The 23140-nt window shown below is 42.6% G+C and overlaps 1 protein-coding gene across 1 annotated transcript in view; it reads left to right on the top strand.

The window, feature by feature from the left end:
- The first annotated feature begins 1143 nt into the window (after positions 1-1143).
- LOC111955008 (histone-lysine N-methyltransferase 2B-like) overlaps positions 1144-23140 on the top strand; it is a 26928-nt gene continuing 4931 nt past the window's right edge. The window contains exons 1-4 of the mRNA XM_023975019.2: positions 1144-1515; positions 13196-13262; positions 13459-14991; positions 15926-16155. Of these exons, the coding sequence (XP_023830787.1) occupies positions 1216-1515; positions 13196-13262; positions 13459-14991; positions 15926-16155 (2130 nt within the window). The 5' untranslated portion in view covers positions 1144-1215. The remainder of the gene's footprint in view (positions 1516-13195; positions 13263-13458; positions 14992-15925; positions 16156-23140) is intronic.

Genomic DNA, 23140 nt, shown 5'->3' with positions numbered 1-23140 from the left:
TTTTTTGTGGGTATTTTATATCATTGCTGTGCTCACTGCTTATAGTTGTCATTTCAAATAAGAATCTGTGGTTGCCTGCACAATTTTATACTGAACAAAAATATAAACTCAACATGCACCAATTTCAAAGATTTTACTGAGTTCCAGTTCATATGAGGAAATCAGTCAATTTAAATATATTAATTTGGCCTTAATCTATGGATTTCACATGACTGGGAATACAGATATGCATCTGTTGGTCACAGATATCTTAAAAAATATGGGCCTCAGGATYTTGTCACTGTATTTTTGTGCATTCAAATTGCCATCGATAAAACGCAATTGTGTTTGTCTGTAGCTTATGCCTTGCCATACCATAACCCCACCGCCACCATGGGGCACTGTTCACGACGCTGACATCAGCAAACCGCTCACACAACGCCATACACAATGGAGGTGGCTATGTTAGAGAAATTAACATTACATTCTCTGGCAACAGCTCTGGTGGACATTCCTGCAGTCACCATGCCAATTGCACGGTCCCCCAAAACTTGAGACATCTGTGTTGTCTGACAAAACTGCACATTTGATAGTGGCCTTTTATTGTCCCCAGCACAAGGTGCACCTGTGTAATGGTAATGCTGTTTAATCATCTTGATATATCATACCTGTTAGGTGGATGGATTATCTTGGCAAGAGAAGGATAAATGGTCACCAACAGGGATGTAAACAAATGTGTGCACAACATTTGAGAGAAATAAGCATTTTATGCATATGGAACATTTCTGGGATCTTTTATTTTAGCTCATGAAACGAACACCTTACATGTTGCGTTTATATTTTTGTTCAGTGTATATACATACATATTATGGTCAATAGGAGAGGAACAAGTGGGCAGAAGGGAAAAAGGCTCAAAGTTACAAACATTTACTGTAAGTGGACTGAAGAATAACATTTTTAGATATTATTTTACTATAATTTATGTTTATTTGATTTCATTTGAATTATTTTCTATTCATTGAAATATAAAACACGAATAAAACAATCTGTCTATGTATGTACTCATTCACATTCACAAACACTCGAAAGGACGCTCAGAATTATGAAATACAACAAACTCGTTTTCCCATGATGCAACGGTATTTCCTTCCTATCTCGCGCCTTTCCATCTTGTTTTACCACAAAGCAACAGCGTACCACCACCGTCGTTGTTGTTGTAGTAGCAGCAAGTGAATAATGGCGGCATCGGGAGGGGGATTAACATATCCTGCTAATGTGACTGGCTTTAACACTCCGGTCGTGGCCCGGYCTCGTTTCCCGGGCCGGCCATGGACATCTCGTAGTCGGCTACGGTCTGAGAAACGTCCGCAGCGGGGACGATTGGACACTGAAGGTGGAGAGGTAATCACTGGAGGCCCGAGGCCAATCAACATTGAACTAACGTTGTGCGAGGACCCGTCACTGCTACGCTTACTCGGGATTGCTGAGAAACATAGGCGCCAGAGCGACGCGGGTTTCTACTCAAGCGGGAGTGAGGTGAGTTTCCAAGCCATGCACTGCGTACCAGCCCCACACCACAGACCCAATTAAAACGTGCATGTTCCACAGCCCTTCCTGTAATATTGGTGATATTGAGAACCAAGTGTTCGCGATAACGTTCATACCTGGGCTAGTAAACGTTAGCTARCTATGTAGCTTTATCTAAATTATACAATTGTTGAAACTTAAACGCTTGCTAACGTTAGCTACGTTAGCCACTAACGTTACTCAGTGGCAAGTTGACAAACTAGTCGATAACATAGTGACAACATATCCAAGGTTGACAATCTCCTAGACTGACTAACTTTACCTTTGCCAGGATCTTCGACAATCGTTTACTTTAGGCGGTGAAATTTGCGGTACCCAACGTCACCTTGGCTGGATACAAGCTTGTTGTCTGCTTGCCTGGAAACCCGGCGTTGAATTATGTCTGGCAGAAATGAGAGTTTGAATCTGTAAAGTTTCTTCCCATGACACCTACAAGCCAGAATGTTGAATGTAATTACATTTTATCGTACTAGTTGTACGTGCGGTTTGTCCTTTTGGTGGTAGGATTGTGAGACTATCCACAGGAAAGCATAATTAAATAMAATTGTTAAAGGTCTGGTAGTGTGTTCAGATTTACAGTGTATTCGTAAAGTAGTCAGACCCCTTGACCTTTCCACGTTTTGTTACGTTACAGGCTTATTCTAAAATTGATTAAATTGTTACCATCAATCTACACACAATACCCCATATTGACAAAGCAMAAAGCATTCAATGTGAGCGCTCACATTTTTCAACATGTTTTTTAGAAAAGGATAGATTTGGAGTTAGATAAACTTAATTAACCTGCRAGAGTAGTGCTACCAAAGTTTCCTTTTTCCAAGCATTAGAGGGTGCTCTAGTAAACAAACAGCAGAGACCTGAGGACACCATCTAACCTGGAACTGAGTGAGTAGTGTTTGGTCTGATGCTATTTTGAAAGCCAAGAATAAAAATAAAGTACATTACAATGGCATATTTTACTTTATGGGGACTGAATGCTGAGTTAAAGCTGCCAGGCTTGCTAGGACAGACCAGATGCAACTTCAATTAGCACTGAGGTGTGAAGTGAAAGGTGTTTAGGCCCAACAAGTGGCAGGAGTCTTTCAAGCCCCCTTTGAAGCCCCCTCCTTCTGTTCAAATACTATCCACAGGCATTTAATACAAGAAATCTGCCTTTAGATATAAGAGCTTCTCCCAAGTGGGTGTGACACTTGCTCCCGTTGCCTGCTGCACTGCTGCTTGGATTATACCTGGTGATCTGTTCACTGTCTGCCCTGGCCTGTCTCCCCCTGTCTGGTACAGGTACCTCCACCACACTCCCTCTCCCGAGCTTTCGCTCGCCGATCCAGACACACACTTTTGGGGCGAGTGACTCTGAACTATCAATGGCTAGCCCAAGTTGTGTTATATTATTATATATATATATATATAAAATAAAAAAAGCTTGTTAATTTTGACTCCTGCGGCTTTGACTACGAACTTTATTACCCAACCGTGGGACAGGCTGTTTGTTCTAGAGGTCGACCGATTATGAATTTAACGGCCGATACCGTTTTTTTTTTTTTTTGGTATATTTATTTGTAATAATGACAATTACAACAATACTGAATGAAACTTATTTTAACCTAATATAATACATCAATAAAATCAATTTAGCTCATAAATAATGAAACGTTCAATTTTGGTTAAATAATCAAAAACAAAAGTGTTGGAGAAGAAAGTAAAAGTGCAATATGTGCCATGTAAGACAGCTAACGTTTAAGTTCTTGCTCAGAACATGAGAACATATGAAAGCTGGTGGTTCCTTTTAACATGAGTCTTCAATATTCCCAGGTAAGAAGTTTTAGGTTGTAGTATTATAGGAATTATAGACTATTTTCTCTATACGATTTGTATTTCATATACCTTTGACTATTGGATGTTCTTATAGGCACTTTAGTATTGCCAGTGTAACAGTATAGCTTCCGTCCTCTCCTCGCCCCTACCTGGGCTCGAACCAGGAACACATCGACAACAGCCACCCTCAAAGCAGCGTTACCCATGCAGAGCAAGGGGAACAACTACTCCAAGTCTGAGCGAGTGACGTTTGAAACGCTATTAGCGCGCACCCCGCTAACTAGCTAGCCATTTCACATCGGTTACACCAGCCTAATCTCGGGAGATGATAGGCTTGAAGTCATAAACAGCGCAATAGCTGCTGGCAAACGCACGAAAGTGCTGTTTGAATGAATGCTTACGRGCCTGCTGCTGCCTACCATCGCTCAGTCAGACTGCTCTATCAAATCATAGACTTAATTATAACATACAGAAATACGAGCCTTTGGTCATTAAAATGGTCGAATCTGGAAACTATCATTTCGAAAACAAGACGTTTATTCTTTCAGTGAAATACGAAACCGTTCCGTATTTTATCTAACAGGTGGCATCCCTAAGTCTAAATATTGCTGTTACATTGTACAACCTTCAATGTTATGTCATAATTATGTACAATTCTGGCAAATTAATTACGGCCTTTGTTATGAATAAATGGACTTCACATAGTTTGCAATGAGCCAGGCGGCCCAAACTGCTGCATATACCCTGACTGCTTGCACGGAACGCAAGAGAAGTGACACAATTTCCCTAATTATAAGAAATTCATGTTAGCAGGCAATATTAACTAAATATGCAGGTTTAAAAATATATACTTGTGTATTGATTTTAAAGAAAGGCATTAATGTTTATGGTTAGGTATTTTGGTGCAACGATAGTGCTTTTTTTGCTAATGCGCTTGTTAAATCATCMCCCGTTTGGCGAAGTAGGCGCATCGATTATATGCAACGTAGGACACGCTAGATAAACTAGTAATATCATCAACCATGTGTAGTTAACTAGTGATTATGTTAAAATTGATTGTTTTTTATAAGATAAATTTAATGCTAGCTAGCAACTTACCTTGGCTTCTTGCTGCCCTCGCGTAACAGGTAGTCAGCCTGCCACGCAGGCTCCTTGTGGAGTGCAATGGTTAGAGCGTTGGACTAGTAACCGGAAGGTTGCAAAAACGAATCCCCGAGCTGACAAGGTAAAAGTCTGTCGTTCTGCCCCTGAACAAGGCAGTTAACCCACCGTTCATAGGCCGTCATTGAAAATRAGAATGTGTTCTTAACTGACTTGCCTAGTTAAATAAAGGTGTAAAATATATATATATTTTTTTAAATCGGCAAATCGGTGTCCAAAAATACCGATTGTTATAAAYTTGAAATCGGCMCTAATTAATCGGCCATTCCGATTAATCGGTCGACCTCTAGTTTGTTCCCTCACTCGGGACTCTGACTCTATGGGTTACACAGACTTTTGGCCTCCCATTCTATTCTAACCACCGCTTGCTGGCTTTGTATTTATGTTACCTGATGAAATTGCTGTACAATATGATCTTGTTGCCATCTGATTGCACATTTATATGTCATAAATCAGCACTGCRGAGCTCTTCCTTTCCTATGCCGTGCCTTGATTGTATTACTGTTGATATCTGGAAATGTGCATGTTCACCCTGGCCCATCTACTGTTGCTAGMCCCAAATCAGAGCACAAGTCAGAAATCTGCTTCACTGATTTCTGCTCTCATACAAGCCTGAGTTTTCTGCATTTTAACACCAAGGTTATTACCTAAAATGGATCAGTTGAAAGTGTGGTTTCACAGCTCCAATCCAGATGTGTTGGTCATTACTGAGACGTGGTTAAGGAAGAGTGTTTTGAATACTGATGTTAACCTTTCTGATGATTATAACCTTTTTCGGTAAGACCGATCTTCCAAAGGTGGGGGAGTGGCAATCTTTTACCAAGGATCACCTTCAGTGCTCGGTTGTCTCCTTCAAGTCTGTCCCCAAACAATTTGGTTTGCTGGTTTTAAGTATTAAACTTTCAAATTGCTCTTTGTTGACTGTTGCTGGGTACTATCGTCCTCCATCAGGACCGGCCTGTACCCTACCTACCCTAAGCGCTTTCCTGGCCCCTTACACGAAGTCTGAATTTGTCCTGCTAGGTGACCTAAACTGGGACATGCTTAAACCACCTGACAAAGTCMTAAAGCAATGGGACTCCCTAAATCTTTCTCAKATTATTATCAATCCCACAAGGTATGACTCCAAACACCCAGAAAARGCTGCTCTCCTCGATGTTAACYTCACAAATAATCCTGATAGGTATCAGTCTGGCGTTTTCTGTAATGACCTTAGGGATCACTGTTTTACAACATGTGTTTGTTATTGCTGCTCAGTGAAACAACCTGTCCTGATTTGTCATAGATGCTTGTTGAACATTAATGAGCAAGCCTTCCTTCATGAACTGGACTCTGTAAAATGGTATAGAATCTGCTTGATGCCCTCTGTCGAAGTCGCTTGGACCTTCTTTTTTGATATTTTAAGTGGTATTGTTAACAAACACACCCCCATAAAGAAAATTAGAATTAAAAACAGGTTCAGCCCTTKGTTCGACCGTGATCTTGCAGAGTTGCTCCACTTCAAGAATTGCATTGGCGAAAKGCTCGGCACACGCATACTCAGGCTKATTGGCTACCGTTCAGGCAAATGAGAAATAAGTGCGCTCAGGCTTTCCGGAAGGCCAAAGTTAGTTACTTTAAGGAGCCGTTCTCTCTCTGTGGGTCTAACCCCAAGAAGTTCTGCGAAACTGTTAAAGACCAGGAGAATAAACCCTCCTCACAGCTGCCCATGTTCCTTAATGTTGATGATGTGGTTGTTACTGACAAGAAGCACATGGCTGAGCTCATTAATCACCACTTCATTAAGTCAGAATTCCTATTTGACTCCGCCATGCCTCCTTGCCCGTCCAACATTTCCTCATCTCCCAACCCTTCTAATSCGACTATCCCCGATGCTTCTCCTGAAACTCCAAAAAAACATCTGGGTCAGATGCTTTAGACCCTTCTTTAAGGTTGCTGCCTCTRTCATCGCCAAGCCTATCTCTGACCTTTTTAACCTSTCTCTMCTYTCYKGGGARGTTCCCATTGCTTGGAAGGCAGCCACGCTTTGTCCTTTTATTTAAATGGGGAGATCAAGTTGATCCTAACTGTTATAGGCCTATTTCTATTTTGCCCTGTTTATCAAAAGTGTTGGAAAAYGTGTCAATAATCAACCGACTGGCTTTCTTGATGTCTATAGTATTCTCTCTGGTATGCAATCTGCTTTCTGCTCAAGTTGTGGATGTGTCACTGCTACTTTAAAGGTCTTCAATGATGTCACCATTGCCCTTGATTCTTAGCACTGTTGTGTTGCTTTTTTTATTGACTTGGCCAAAGGTTTTGATATGGTAGACCATTCCATTCTTGTGGGCTGGCTAAGGAGTATTGGTGTCTCTGAAGGGTCATTGACCTGATTTGCTAACTACCTCAGTGCAGTGTATAAAGTCAGAAAATCTGCTTTCTCAGCCACTSCCTGTCACCTAGGGAGTACCCCAATGCTCGATCCTAGGCCTCTCGCTCTTCTCAATTTACATCAACAACATAGCTCAGGCAGCAGGAAGCTCTCTCKTCCATTTATATGCAGATGATGGCGTTATACTCAGCTGGCCTCTCCTCGGATKTTGTGTTAAATGCTCAACAACAACAGYTTTCTTAGTGTCCAACAAGCTTTTCCTACCCTTAACCTTGTTCTGAACACCTCTAAAACAAAGGTCATGTGGATTGGTAAGAAGAATGCCCCTCTCCCCACAGGTGTGATTACTACCTCTGAGGGTTTAGAGCTTGAGGTAGTCACCTCATACAAGTACTTGGGAGTATGGCTAGACAGTACACTGTCCTTCTCTCAGCACATATCAAAGCTGCAKWCWAAAGTTAAATCTAGACTTGGTTTCCTCTATCGTAATTGCTCCTTTTTCACCCCAGCTGCCAAACTTACCTTGATTAAGATGACCATCCTACCCATGCTAGATTACGGAGACGTAATTTTTAGATCGGTAGGTAAGGRTGCTCTCAAGCGGCTAGATGTTGTTTACCATTCGGCCATCAGATTTGCCACCAATGCTCCTTTATAGGACACATCATTGCACTCTATACTTCTCTGTAAACTGRTCAYCTCTGTATACCTGTCACAAGACCCACTGGTTGATGCTTATTTATAAAACCCTTTAGGCCTCACTCCCCCCTWTCTGAGATATYTACTGCAGCCCTYATCCTCCACATACAACACCCGTTCTGYCAGTCACATTCTGTTAACTTCTCTGGGATATGTGGGACGGTAGCGTCCCACCTAACCAACAGCCAGTGAAATTRCAGGGCGCCAAATTCAAAACMMCAAATCTCATAATTAAAATTCCTCAAACATACAAGTTTTATACATMATTTTAAAGATAAACTTCTCGTTAATCCAGCYACAGTGTCTGATTTCAAAAAGGATTTACGGAGAAAGYAYACCTTCCATTATGTTAGGTCAGTACATAGCCACAGAAAAACACAGCCATTTTTTMAAAATTAATCACTAACCTTTGATCTTCATTAGATGACACTCATAGGACTTCATGTTACACAATACATGTATGTTTTGTTCGGTAACGTTCATATTTATATCCAAAAATCKGAGTTTAGGCGGACGCTACTGGCTCACTTGGCCAAAAGCCAGAGAAAATGCAGAGCGCCAAATTCAAATAAATTACYATAAAAATCTAACTTTCATTAAATCACACATGAAAGATACCAAATTACAGCTACACTGGTTGTGAATCCAGCCAACATGTCAGAATTCAAATAGGCTTTTCGGCGAAAGCAAACGATGCCATTATCTAAGGATAGCACCATTGTAAACAGAGAGAAGCATATTTCAACCCTGCAGGCGCGACACAAAACGCAGAAATAAAAATATAATTCATGCTTTACCTTTGATGAGCTTCTGTTGTTGGCACTCCAATATGTCCCATAAACATCACAAATGGTCCTTTTGTTCGATTAATTCCGTCGATATATATCCATTTATTTGGCGCATTTGATCCAGAAAAACACCGGTTCCAACTTGCTCAACATGGCTACAAAATATCTCAAAGGTTACCTGTAAACTTTGCCAAAACATTTCAAACTACTTTTGTAATACATCTTTAGGTATTTTTTAACGTAAATAATCGATAAAATTGAAGACGGGATGATCTGTGTTCAATACAGGATTAAAACAAACTGTAGCTTGCTTTCTGGTCACGCGCCTCTATCTAACAGGACACTTCAAGTGACCCTTGTTCAAGATGGCCRTACTTCTTCATTACACAAAGGAAAAAACAACCAATTTCTAAAGACTGTTAACATCCAGTGGAAGCGGTAGGACCTGCAAGAAGGTCCCTTAAAAATCTGGATTCCCAATGAAAACCCATTGAAGAGTGACCTCAAAAAAATAAATAATTCTGAATGGTTTGTCCTCTGGGTTTCGCCTGCTAAATAAGTTCTGTTATACTCACAAACATGATTCAAACAGTTTTAGTAACCTCAGTGTTTTCTATCCAAATCTACTAACAATATGCATATCTTATCTTCTGGGGATGAGTAGCTGGCAGTTGAATTTGGGTACGCTTTTCATCCAAACGTGAAAACGCTGCCCCCTATCCTAGAGAAGTTAACTGACTTGCCTAGTTAAATAAAGGATAAATAAAGGTGTAAAAAAAATATTTTAAAAAATCAGCGAAATCGGTTTCCAAAAATACCGAAAAAAAACAAAAAAAAACAACAACAAACATTATTATTTTTTTATTTTTTATCGATTGTTATGAACTTGAAATCGGCCCAAATTAATCGTCCATTCCGATTAATCGGTCAACCTCTAGTTTGGAGGCTACTATGGTGTTGAATGCTGAGCTATACTCAATGAACAGCATTCTTACATAGGTATTCCCCTTGTCCAAATGGGTTAGGGCAGTGTGATTGCGTTGTCTGTGGACCTATTGGSATGTTAGGCAAATTGGAGTGGGTCTGGGGTGTCAGGTAAGGTGGAGGTAATATGATCCTTGACTAGTCTCTCAAAACACTTCATGATGACGRAAGTGAGTGCTACGGGGCGATAGTCGTTTAGCTCAGTTACCTTAGCTTTCTTGGGAACAGGAACAAKGGTGGCCCTCTTGAAGCATGTGGGAACAGCAGACTGGGATAGGGATTGATTGAATATGTCTGTAAACACACCAGCCAGCTGGACTGCGCATGCTCTGAGGATGTGGCTCTGAGGATGTGGCTAGGGATGCCGTCTGGGCAGCCTTGCGAGGGTTAACACGTTTTAAATGTTTTACTCATGTTGGCTGTGGTGAAGGAGACACCGCAGGTTTTGGTAGCGTGCCGTGTCGCTGGAACTGTATTGTCCTCAATGCGAGCAAAGAAGCTCTTTAGTTTGTCTGGGAGCAAGACATCGTGGTCTTGCTCCTACCTTATCTTGTCACAACACAACTGATTGGCTCAAATGCATGAAGAAGGAAAGAAATTCGACAAATGAACTTTTAACAAGGCACACCTGTTAATTGAAATGCATTCCAGGTGACTACCGCATGAAGCTTGTTGAGAGAATGCCTAGAGTGTGCAACGCTGTCAAGGCAAAGGGTGGCTACTTTGAAGAACCTCAAATATAAAATATATTTTGATATAACACTTTTTGGTTACAACATGAGTTCATGTGTTATTTCATAGTTTTGATGTCTTCACTTATTCTACAATGTAGAATATAGTACATTCCTAAAAACCCTTCAATGTGTAGTTGTGTCCAAACCTTTGACTGGCACTGTATATTAGTGCTTTCGGGAAGTATTCAGACCCCTTGACTTTTTCCACATTTTGTTAGGTTACAGCTTTTTTTTAAAAATACATTTGCTAAAATATCAATGTTTTCGCTTTGTCATTATGGGACAATTATATGTAGATACCTGAGGATTTTTATTTTATTTAATCCATTTCAGAATAAAGTCTGTTACGTAACAAAATGTGGAAAAAGTCAAGGGGTCTGAATACTTTCYGAAGGCWGTGTGTGTGTCTTTTCCCCCCCTATGTCCCTGGTGTATAACATTAGATCCAATTAATTTTGGTAGCTCTTGTGGTCGACCCCAAAACAAATTGTTTTGCCACACGATTCATGGTTGACCCTATACAGTCAATGGGTGAATYGGCTGCTGTCTTTAACTGAAAAGGAAATCTATAAAAAGTAAATAAACTAAGTATAATGTAAAACAACATTCTATTGGTTTAATGATTAATGTTTCCATCTGACTCCATTCCTCACTTAAACCTCATGTAAAGTGATGTGCTTTAAAATGCATGTCTTGTCTCTCTCTCTACTCTCAGCCCATCATATGGACTGTCTCCACCTTCCCCACCGTTTGCCAAATAAATCTGAAGGTTGGAACCCTGAGCCTGAGCTGGTGTGGCTGGACAATAAAAATATTTTTGATTCTTCAAAGTAGCCACCCGTTGCCTTGACAGCTTTGCACTTGCACACTCTTGGCATTCTCTCAACCAGCATCACCTGGAATGCTTTTCCAACAGTCTTGAAGGAGTTCCCACAAATGATGATCACTGCTTTAAAAAAAAGTTTTTTATGAGAAACACTTGAATGGACACCTACTCAATCTTTTGACTGGTACCGTACATGTAAGGGATAAACACTGATGCTTCGTACATTATCTGGAAATAATGATGACTTGGTACTGCCCGAATGTATTAGTTCCAGGTAATATACGGAATGGAGACATTTATCCTGCTTAAACCACGATTGCCAAAGAAAGAAAACAAGCACACATTTMCTGTTAATCTTAATTAAAACGTGATTGTTAACATTATTGATAAGTTAATTCGTGATTTTATATTTAATCCACCTGAACTTGGTTGTTAGGTTGCTAGRGAAGTTAGGTTGTTGAGAAGTGGACTTGTTATTCATTGTATTTGTTTGTTTGATTGCTATGCAAGCTGGCAATGTTCTTATCCCTTGCTTGCTTGCTTACTAGCAGTCGCGTCAACTCTGCAGATGGAATAACATTGAAGTAGTTGCATTTTGCGTTTTTATACGCTGCTTTCTTGTGAAATGTATTTGGATGCATCCATGCTACATCCATACATAGTGCCTGTTGATGGATGACACCCACACAAAGTACATTTCATCAATTTTAAAAAGAAGTTTGTGACTGAATGTATTTTTTGTTTGCCTTTCATAGTTTGGTTGATAGCTTCTATTACTACAGTACCTACATTAAATATAAAACTACTACCTACATTTAATATTTTTTTAGTTGTCGTGGGGGAGGGGGTAGAATTGCATGAATTTGGGCCATTGCTGGGCTGATTCTCACTTGTGCTACCTTGTTTACAGAGGGAGGGAACTGATCCTAGATCAGCACTCCTCCTCTGAGATGCTTTCTGAATAGTAAAGTAAAAATAAATGTTTTGTCTTACCCGTGTGTATGGTGTGATATACCACGGCTYGCAGCCAATCAGCATTCGGGGCTCGAACCACCCAGTTTATAAGTAGCTTTATACACTCTCAGTAATGCTTCTTGTATATCACCCAGATCTTTGATCTGTCTATTTTCCTCTTCTATATCTTGTCTGTTTTAACTCCCAGKAAAAAAATGTAGTCTCTGGCCCCGATATCGTTTTTTTTGTCACACAGCTTGCCCTGTCGGCTAGTGAGCTGGTTGTAGTTTACTCAGTAGAGAATTTTTTTGGGCCTTGATATTTTTTATAGTTCTCTTTTTCCTACACATCCTCAACTTCCGTTAATGCTGTAGAATAGGATTCAGATCTGTATTTATGAACAGTGTACATTTCATGATGGCCTGTATTTTCTGTTGAAGTGGAGTTTGATCAATGATCACACTTTGCATTTGTACTAGCCTAGACCTAATTGAAATTACACATGTCCGTTTGCAGTTATCCCCCACTACATTTTGAATCCTGATCTCTCCAACCAGTTCAGTGTGATGGTTTATAAACAGATATCACCTGGGCTGCTGTCCATGGTTTCATCTAATCCCAACCCTGTGATTTTAAAGATCGATTATTTATTTATTTTATTTTTTATTTATCCGTTATTTTACCAGGTAAGTTGATTGAGAACACGTTGTCATTTGCAGCAACGACCTGTGGAATGTTACAGGGGAGAGGAGGGGGATGAATGAGCCAATTGTAAACTGGGGATTATTAGGTGACCATGATGGTTGAGGGCAGATTGGTTATTTAGCCAGGACACCGGGGTTAACACCCCTACTCTTACGACAAGTGCCATGGGATCTTTAATGACCTCAGAGAGTCAGGACACCCGTTTAACGTCCCAATCCGAAAGACGGCACCTACACAGAGCAGTGTCCCCAATCACTGCCCTGGGGCATTGGGATCTTTGTTTAGACCAGAGGAAAGAGTGCCTCCTACTGGCCCTCCAACACCACTTCCAGCAGCATCTGGTCTCCCATCCAGGAACTGACCAGGACCAACCCTGCTTAGCTTCAGAAGCAAGCCAGCAGTGGTATGCAGGGTGGTATGCGCTGGATTAGGGCTAAACATTTAATTATTAACTGTAAAGAAATATACATTGGTTGATTTATTAGGCCTTATGTAGTATACCTGCTAAGTATTCGTGTAGCCTATTGTGGTTGTTAGGGTCAGTATTACATTTTTTTGTTAAACACATTCCTACCCTGTTTTCCTGTGTTAGGATGAGGATTTCTCTGGATTTGGGACGGAATACCGGCCTACACTCTCAGCACGCAATATCTCTACAAGTAAGTAGGCTAATGAGGAACAGTAATGTGAGATCACCTGTGCTCAGGAATTATCACATTTCCTAGCAGAAATATGCAGTAGCCTTCATATTTGCTATGTATTGCTTTGGTAGCATACCTGATAATATGCATGATGRAGTTATTGTCTGACATTAGTCTATTCCTATCAAGACATGTTTCCCTCTCTCGTTTCTAGACTGTCCTTTCCAAACATCATTATTGAAGCCAAAAAAGCCTCCCCTAGCAGAACCTACAGCAAAGCTTAAGAAAAGTSGAGGCAAGGTCTCTGAAGAAGAGGTTGGAGAGGGTCGGGAAGAAAATGCTGTGAAACCCAAAATAATTACCAAACTGGCAGCCCAAAAGAAATCCATCAGTTCGGGGGTTAAGTCTACAGGAAAGCAGGCTATTGGGACAAAGGCCTCAAAAAGCAAGGGCAGTGCAAAATCAGATGGCTCTGACTGGAAAATGGGAAGGAAAGCGATGGAATCGTCTTCAACAGACAGAAAGGGGAACAGGCAGGAACAAACAACTAAGSGAGGCTCAGGGTCCAGCACAGCCCGACCACAAACCAGCAGAAACAAGCAGGGTAAACTGGTGTGGACCCTGACAGTGGTCAAGGGCAAAGGGAAGACTTCCAAGGTCAAAAAGGCTGGGGAGATAACAACAGACAAAGTTAAGCCACAGAGGTCTGGGAAGAGAAGAAAAGGATCCCAGCAAGGGGACAAGGTTGAAGCTCAGTCTAGAAATGGACAGAAGACCACGAATCCCCACACCGCCTCTCAAGGAGTAGCACTGTCTCCTAAACCTGTGAATAAGCAGCAGAGGAAGAGGGTGTCCAGGGGAACTGGGGATTCCACTGAGGTTGGAGCTGAGCTGGGTCAGGAGCCAGCAATACCCCTGGAAAGAAAGAAACCAGCACCATATACGCGTAAGTCCATATTTGGCTTCAGGAGGAAGCCCAGTAATGTGCACAAGCTTAGTCTGCCAGATTCTGTCGTGAAACGCTTCCGTCGTAAGGTYGTCTTCGACACCTACGTGCCAGAGTCGCTTCCAACCCCAGTGAAGCAGGTGGGACAGGAGGCGCAGTGGGAGAGAACCGGGACAGAGGGCAAACCTCTCCTGTCCCCTGGAGAGATCCAGCAAGGAGGCAGAAGTAACATCTCCTTGCCTGTGGTGAGCGCCAGGTCTTCACGTGTCATCAAGGCACCCAAGAGGTTCCTCCATGACGAGATCATATCCTTGCCGAGGGGCTCCCCGAAAAAAAAGTGCCAATACAAGGTGGAGGAGGATGCCATGAGCTTATCCTTTTATGATTCAGACAATGATGACATGGACAACTTGTCTCGAACTCCAGGTCAAAATGAGTTCAAACCTGAAGTTGACGGCTCAACTGGTAAAAAAACACTTAAGACCAGCCTTTCCTCAAGCCCAGGCTCATCCCACCTCGAGGTCTACGAGAGACTCAAGAAGCTGACTCTCAGCCTGGCCCAGAAGAAGAAGAAAGGCCTTAGTGCTGCTGATGGTGAAACCACAGAAGAAGCCCAGGACTACCTAAGTTTGACCTCGCCGGTTAGGAAGAGGGGGAGGTCCAATCTGAAGATGGAGGACCTCAACTCTCCTGGGGTTGTGAGGAAACTGGCGGTGATAGTCAGTGACGCTSCTGCTGCATCTCAAACTGCTTCATCTGAGACTCTGGAGGAGGCAGCAAATGACACAGAAAATGTCCAAGGTAAGGCCCTAACTGTGCTCAGTTAAATGTATTAGTTCCTAAAGATCCATTAAGCAAACATCTATTTTCTTATTCCAGAAAATTATTTGGACTGTGATTTAAAGTAGAATTCTTAGATGTTGACATGCAAATACAGTTCATTCGGAAAATATTCAGACCCCTTCACCTTTTCCACATTTTGTTACTTTACAGTATTATTCTAAAATTGATTAAAAAAAAAAAATCCTCATCAATCTACACAGAATACCCCATAATGACCAAGTGAAAACAGTTTTTTTTAAAGCAAATTTTATAAAATGTAAAAAAAAACAGATACCATATTTACATAAGTATTCAGACAACGCAGGACTGTCTTCGGGACAAGTCTCAATGTCCTTGARTGGGCCAGCCAGAGCCCGGTCTTGATCCCCATCTAACATATCTGGAGAGACCTGAAAATAGCTGTGCAGTGACGCTCCCCATCCAACCTGACAGAGCTTGAGAGGATCTGCAAAGAAGAATGGGAGAAACTCCCCAGATACAGGTGTTCCAAGCTTGTAGCGTCATACCCAAAAAGACTCGAGGCTGCAATCGCTACCAAAGGTCCTTCAACAAAGTACAAAGTAAAGGGTCTGATTACTTATGTAAATGGTATATTTCAGTTTTGCAAACATTTAAAAAAACTTTGCTTTGTCGTTATGAGGTATTGTGTGTAGATTGATGAGGGGGAAAAACRATTGAATCCATTGTAGAATAAGGCTCTAATGTAAAAATGTGGAAAAAGTCAAGGGGACTGAATTCTACATATTCCCATAGGATGGAGCCGTATAGCTTGCAGTGTAGCTTGCCAGAGGGCTCTGGTAAAAAGTAGTGCACAATATAGGGAATAAGTTGCCATTTGCAGGTTTGATGTCAGCCTTTGCAAATTAGTCACTTGCCTGATTCTTCTCCCCAGGGGTGGAGGCTGCTGCTGACGGGGATTACGAAGGAGAAAGCCAGGCTGATGATGGGGTGGTGGTGGAACCGGAGGGCACCAGCCATCGGAGMAACGTCACCAGCATCAACAAGAGGATGTTCCATCTGCTGAAGAAGGCCAAGGTCCAACTCATTAAGATCGACCAGCTGAAGAGAGCCAGGCTGCAGCTTGTGAAGATCGACCAAGAAAAACCAATAAAGTCATCACAGGTGAGAATCTGTGACTTTGATTTAACTTGTCTGTGTCGCAAATGGCACCCTATTCCCTAAATTGTGCCCTATGGGCTCTGGTCAAAAGTAGTGCACAACTTAGGGTGTCGTTCCAGATGCAGCCATTGATTCACCCTGAATAAGCAGGGTTGTTGCCATAGGAACTGTAATCTGGGCCCTAACCAATTACATAGTCAATAGGCATTCAATGGAAAACCACCCACATAAAAAAATAAATCACACTTCCTGGATGGATTTCTTCTGTTTTTGCCCTCCATATCAGTTCTGTTATACTCACAGACATTATTTTAACAGTTTTAGAAACTTCAGAGTGTTTTCTATCCAATTCTACCAAGAATATGCATATCCTACCTTCTGGGCCTGAGTAACAGGCAGTTTACTTTGGGCACGTCATTCATCTGAAATTCCGAATACTGCACCCTGTCACTAAAAAGTTAAGCATCTCCAATCCAAAATTAAATATAGAATCGGTTTCCTATTTCGCAACAAAGCATCCTTCACTCATGCTGCCAAACATACCCTCGTAAAACKGACCATCCTACCAATCCTCAATTTTGGCGATGTCATTTACAAAATAGCCTCCAACACTCTACTCAACAAATTGGATGCAGTCTATCACAGTGCCATCCGTTTTGTCACCAAAGCCCCATATACTACCCACCACTGCGACCTGTACGCTCTCGTTGGCTGGCCCTCGCTTCATACTCGTCGCCAAACCCGCTGGCTCCAGGTCATCTACAAGTCTCTGCTAGGTAAAGCCCCGCCTTATCTCAGCTCACTGGTCACCATAGCAGCACCCACCCTTAGCACGCGCTCCAGCAGGTATATCTCACTGGTCACCCCAAAGCCAATTCTTCCTTTGGCTGCCTTTCCTTCCAGTTCTCTGCTGCCAATGACTGGAATGAATTGCAAAAATCTCTGAACTGGAGACTCATATCTCCCTCACTAGCTTTAAGCACCAGCTGTCAGAGCAGCTTACAGATCACTGCACCTGTACATAGTCCATCCAACTACCTCATCCCCATACTGTATTTATTTATTTATCTTGCTCCTTTGCCACCCAGTATCTCTACTTGCACCTTCAGTCTTCTCTGCACATCTACCATTCCAGTGTTTCATTGCTATATTGTAATTACTTCGCCACCACGGCCTATTTATTGCCTTACCTCCCTTATCCTACCTCATTTTGCACACACTGTATATAGACTTTTTCTACTGTATTATTGACTGTATGTTTGTTTATTCCATGTGTAACTCTGTTTTATGTGTCGAACTGCTTTGCTTTATCTTGGCCAGGTCGCAGTTGTAAATGAGAACTTGTTCTCAACTAGTCTACCTGGTTAAATAAAGGTGAAATAAAAAAATAACTAACACAACTCTGCATTCAGGATAAAAAGTGAATGTCTTTGCCAAATGTTTTTGCAGTTCAGTGCCTTATTGCAAATAGGATGCATGTTTTAGAAAATGTGCTTAGTCTCTACATGCTTCCTCCTTTTCACGCTGTCATTTAGGTTAGTATTGTGGAGTACCTACAATGTTGATTCATCCTCTATTTTCTCCGATCACAGACATGAAACTATAACTGTTTTGGTCACTATTGGCCTCATGGTGAAATCCCTGAGCGGTCTCCATTCTGTCCACCAGCTGAGTTAGGGAAGGACGCTTTTATCTTTGTAGTGACTGGATGTATTGATACACCAGCCAAAGTGTAATTAATAACTTCACCATGCTCAAAGGAATATTCAATGTCAGATTTGTATTTTGTTTTTACCCATCTACCAATAGATGGCCTTGCTTTAAAAAAATATTATTAACCCATCCCTCTTCAGAGGACAAAAGTAGTTTTGTTTTTACTGTTTTTTAGTTATATAAACTCATYAAAAAAAAGAAACGTCCTCTCACTGTCAACTGCGTTTATTTTCAGCAAACTTAACATGTGTAARTATTTGTATGAACATAACAAGCTTCAACAACTGAGACGTAAACTGAACAAGTTTCACAGACGTGACTAACAGAAATTGAATAATGTGTCCCTGAACAAAGGGGGGTCAAAATCAAAAGTAAGTCAGTATCTGGTGTGGCCACCAGCTGCATTAAGTACTGCAGTGCATCTCTTCTTCATGGACTGCACCAGATTTGCCAGTTCTTGCTGTGATATGTTACCCCACGCTTCCACCAAGGTCCGGGAACTTGCAGGTACATTTCTCGGGGGGAATGGCCCTAGCCCTCACCCTCCGATCCAACAGGTCCCAGACGTGCTCAATGGGATTGAGATCCGGGCTCTTCGCTGGCTGTGGCAGAACACTGACATTCCTGTCTTGCAGGAAATCACGCACAGAACGAGCAGTATGGCTGGTGGCATTGTCATGCTATAGAGTCATGTCAGGATGAGCCTGCAGGAAGGGTACCACATGAGGGAGGCTTGTCTATCCCTTGATATTTGCAACACATAAGCATTTGTACATTGTTACAACAACTGTAATAATACATAATATGACATGTAATAGTCTTATATTGTTTTGATAACTTCTGTCTGTGTAAATATTTACTTGTAAATTTTATTGTTTTTATTTCGGCTTTGTATACTTATTCTACTCACTTCTTTGGCAATGTTAAAACATGTTCCCATTGCCAATAAATGCCCCTTGAATTTAATTGAATTGAGTGGGGGGGAGAGAGAGAGAACGTGAAGGGCCGAGAGAGCGAGAAGCGAGAGATGCGAGTGAGCGAGAGAGCGATGAAGAGAAGAGAGAAGATAGAGGGGGGAGACAGATGAGAGAAGAGTGCGGATGCAGAGAGAGAAGAGGAGAGAGAGAGAGAGAGAGAGAGGGCCTCGATGTCACCTGGCCCCACAACACACGAGCACACTGTGTTATCCATAAATTAGGAAGACATATATGGTTATTCTAAACTCGTACTCTTATCGACACCTGTGTAAAGTTGCTCTTGCGCCCTCTTAAAAACCTACATCGACCATGTTTTAACAATCCTTAGATTTTATGTGTCTACTTTAAGTATAATTCTGAGCATTTGGCTTTAATTTGGCACCAAGGCGAGCTGCGCTAAGATTTGTAGACAAGTCAGTAGAGAGCCCTGGCTGCGCTGTTTGTCGTCTGATAAGTCTGTGTGAGTGTGGTGTCGTAGAGCCTGTGGGTAATATAAAGTAGATGTGTGTGAAATACCTAGTATGATCAGTTGAGTAGTCTGTGTAGACGTACAACCTCGTGCATGTCGAGTGTGTGCAATAGATGTGAGAATGTGAATATGTCGTGTTGTGCTCCGTAGATGTGTTGTTGTTTGTTGGGTGCGATGTGATGGGTTGCCTGTTCGTTGTGATGTGTGCATAATGTGTAGTGTGTTGGTGGACGTTCAGGTCAGCAGCAGTTTACATAAAGAGAGTGGACACATCCATGGATGTCTCATCATCAGTCATTTCGCTATGAGTAGTGTGACACATCAAACGTTGGCTGTCTTCTCTTTTTAACAGTGGGTTACACAGAGAGGATCAGGCTGCTCGAGGTAAGCTATCAGAACGAGTAGAGATCAACATTGTATCCTGTCTGACTTTCTGTATACTGGATCTGGGAGTGGGAGACCCCGCGGTAGGCAAGGAGTAGGAGAGGGCCGACACACTGTCATAACCGTCGTATAAGGGCCATCGGAGTCTACGTACGCGAACTATCAATGGTCCGAGACATAGGATAGTAAACACATAGAGTGTTATTCGGTATCACGTGGGACTAGCGTGCGAGTGGGGAGAGAGGGCCGAGGAAAATCACGATGGAGAGGATCTCTAGGGCACACTGACGGCTACAACGAGGTCAAGCCTAGTAGTATAGGTAGGGAGGAGAAGGACCGCTTTATCTTGGGAGTTAGGTGGCGTATGCTAATGAGTCGGATTAGCAGTGCGGGAGAAGAGGCCGACACCACCAAGTGTAATTAATAACTTCACCATGCTCAAGGAATATTCATGTCAGATTTGTATTTTGTTTTTATACCATCTACCAATAGATGGCCTTGCTTTAAAAAAATATTATTACCCATCCCTCTTCAAGAGACAAAAGTAGTGTGTTATATTGACTGGTGACACATCGTCGTATGGTTTACTACAGTTAATAACTATTAAATGGCTATGCGAAAAATATGAAACGTCCGGTTCAACCTGGGATCTGCGCGGACAGCTGGCTACAGACTGGTTTGATCGTTCATCGAGAACTTAACGAGGATGTAGAAATAGAGGTTTGGTACTGAAACACAACACAAAGCTTCACATTACAAGTCGAAGTGATGTAAGCGTAGAAGGAGAACCACACGTTGGCAACAGAACGATGGTACCGAAGAGCGATTAGAACTTAATATGAAATGAGAGTTAGAGTGTGCCCTGAACAAATGTAGTGGGTAGTGGATCTTGCGAATCTGGGGAAGAGCAAATCATAGTAGGCGCAGTTATCTGGGGGGTCGAGAGGGGCACCACCAGACTGCCAATTCACAGTTCTGTGCAAGAGTGCAATGGACTGCACTCAGAAGTGGTTGCCACTCGGAGGTACGAGGTAACTTTATATTGGTAGGTAAGTGTAGAATTGGATTGGGGATGGCCTAGCGTGGTGGGAGAAAGGGCCGACCACTTGAAGGGACTAGTGGGCCTCGTGAGTGTACGAGGTAACTATACTGGTAGGTAGTGTAGACTGTGTATTCTGGGGATGGCTTAGGTGGTGGGGAGAGGGCCGACACACGTGAAGGGACTAGGGCCATCGAGGTAGGTAGGTTACACCTATAGCTTGTAGTGGATATGTGTAATAGTCGTAGACTCGGGTCTGGGGATGGGCTAGCGGTGGTGGGAGAGAGGCCGTACCACACCACGTCTTGGACAACGCACAAGGTGACCGTAGGATCTTCGCCATGCGATGAGTCGTCAGGCGGGGAAAGTAACTGATATGGTGACGGCCTAAGCCGTGTCATCCACCGCGATCCGATACAGGAGTCTGCAGAGACGGCTCCATGGGATGGAGAATCCACGGGCTCGGTGCGCCTGGTCTGTAGCGCAGGACGAGCCTGACATTGGGGGAGAGAGGGGGCCCCCCTACCGAGAACTATCTGTTGGCACACGAGACTAAAATGGACGCACAGGTAACGGGGCAGTATGAAGGTACGCTTGGATGGGTAGGCACTCCCGTATGCCTACTACTCAATAATTAAAACATGGGGGTTTAAGGAAGACATCATGTGCAGGGGAGGTGAGAGCCTGGCTAGGTGAAGGGACCCAGACTGGCTCATCTGAGAGATGAGATGGCGAAGCAGGATGTCATCTCCTGTGAGCTACCCCTGAAGAGTTAGACAAGGAGCTAGCAGAGACATATAGAGCAATGACACTCACTGCAATGACCAACAAGCTGCCACAGATTTCTAATAGGATCGACCCCGGACAACATTATCAAAATTCTCAGTGAAAAGGATGGAGTTTTTAAAAAACAGTGTCTGTCCGCTCCGTCCTGTCTGTCATGATCCATTCTGATGGTCTGACCTTCCTACCTCTGTCTGTCTCGAACTAGCGGAGTCTGCCCTCCCCGCTGCCAGAAGTAACAGGCCCTGCTGGTGTACGCTCATCCGCATCTTTGAACGATAACGCGAAATCCAAACATCATCCCCGCCTGGGGTGTAGAACAACAACGGACCGCGCTTACGCGGCAGTCGAAGACATGGAGTCACTATTTGGCAGCCTGTTCTTAGTCGTAGGTGAGCCAATCCAAACAGGGCATGGGTAGGTATTTTTGTATGCCGCATTAAGGCGAACGTGGTGGTGTAGGAAAATCACCTTTGGCTCTTTATTAACACCAGTTGGCTCACATTTATACAAGCGCAGCTCAGCAGTCACCAGCCACGATACTGCAGCTATTTAGCGGACAGTGCATCTTGATAAGAGCTACCTGATGTATGGTATGGAAGATTCTGTGCTGTATACCATTATGGTTAGTAATACAATGGAGTGACCAGGAAGTCTGTTAGGTGTAGCAATCTGTAAACTGTTAACCTGTCCCGCAGGTGGGTGTAATGTTGGAATGTACCGATCCTTACACGTGGTCTGACACTGCGAGGACGATCAGCTGTCCGTCCTGTCTCCCTCTAGCGCTGTCTTAGGCGTCTCACAGTACGGACATTGCAATTTATTGCCCTGGCCACATCTGCAGTCCTCATGCCTCCTTGCAGCATGCTAAGGCATGTTACGCAGATGAGCATGGACTCTGGGCATCTTTCTTTTGATGTTTTTCAGAGTCAGTAGAAGGCTTTTATTTGCCTACCGTCTGTAAGCTGTTAGTGTCTAAACGACCGTTCACAGGTGATGTTCAATAATTGTTTATGGTTCATTGAGGGGGTTCCATGTAGTGAACCCCCCCCCCCAATGTCGTAGTCTTAAAATCAAAATGCTCCCTGGTATGATGTTCTTAAAACAATTCCATATAGCTTAGCAGTACCCCCTCCTCCCCGGAGTGAGTCCATGCAACTTATGTGACTTTTTAAGCAATTTTTACTGTTGAATTTTTTAGGTTTGCCAAACAAAGAGGTTGAATACTTATTGATTGAAGACATTAAAGATCCCCCCTCAAAAAAAAAATTGGGGGGTAAAAATAACCACACTTGCCATTATAGGGTTGTGGTGTGTGTAGGCCAGTGACAAATCTAATTGTAATCAATAAAAAATCCAGCCTTTAACAACAAAGTGGAACAAGTCAAGGGGTGTGAACTTTCTGAAGGCACTGTAGAACATTGAGAATCGCTGCTGCTACTCTCTGTTTATCATATATGCCAAGTCACTTTGACTATACATTCATGTACATACTACCTCAATTGGGCGACCAACCAGTGCTCCCGCACATTGGCTAACCGGGCTATCTGCATGTGTCCTACCCTACCACCCGCCAACCCTCTTTTTAGCTAACTGCTACTCTGTTCATCATATATGCCATAT

Source organism: Salvelinus sp. IW2-2015, linkage group LG30, assembly GCF_002910315.2.
Source record: "Salvelinus sp. IW2-2015 linkage group LG30, ASM291031v2, whole genome shotgun sequence".
In the NCBI taxonomy this organism is placed as follows: Eukaryota; Metazoa; Chordata; class Actinopteri; order Salmoniformes; family Salmonidae; genus Salvelinus; species Salvelinus sp. IW2-2015.
The sequence above is the reverse complement of the archived record's forward strand: the minus strand, read 5'-3'. Positions and strand labels throughout refer to the sequence as shown.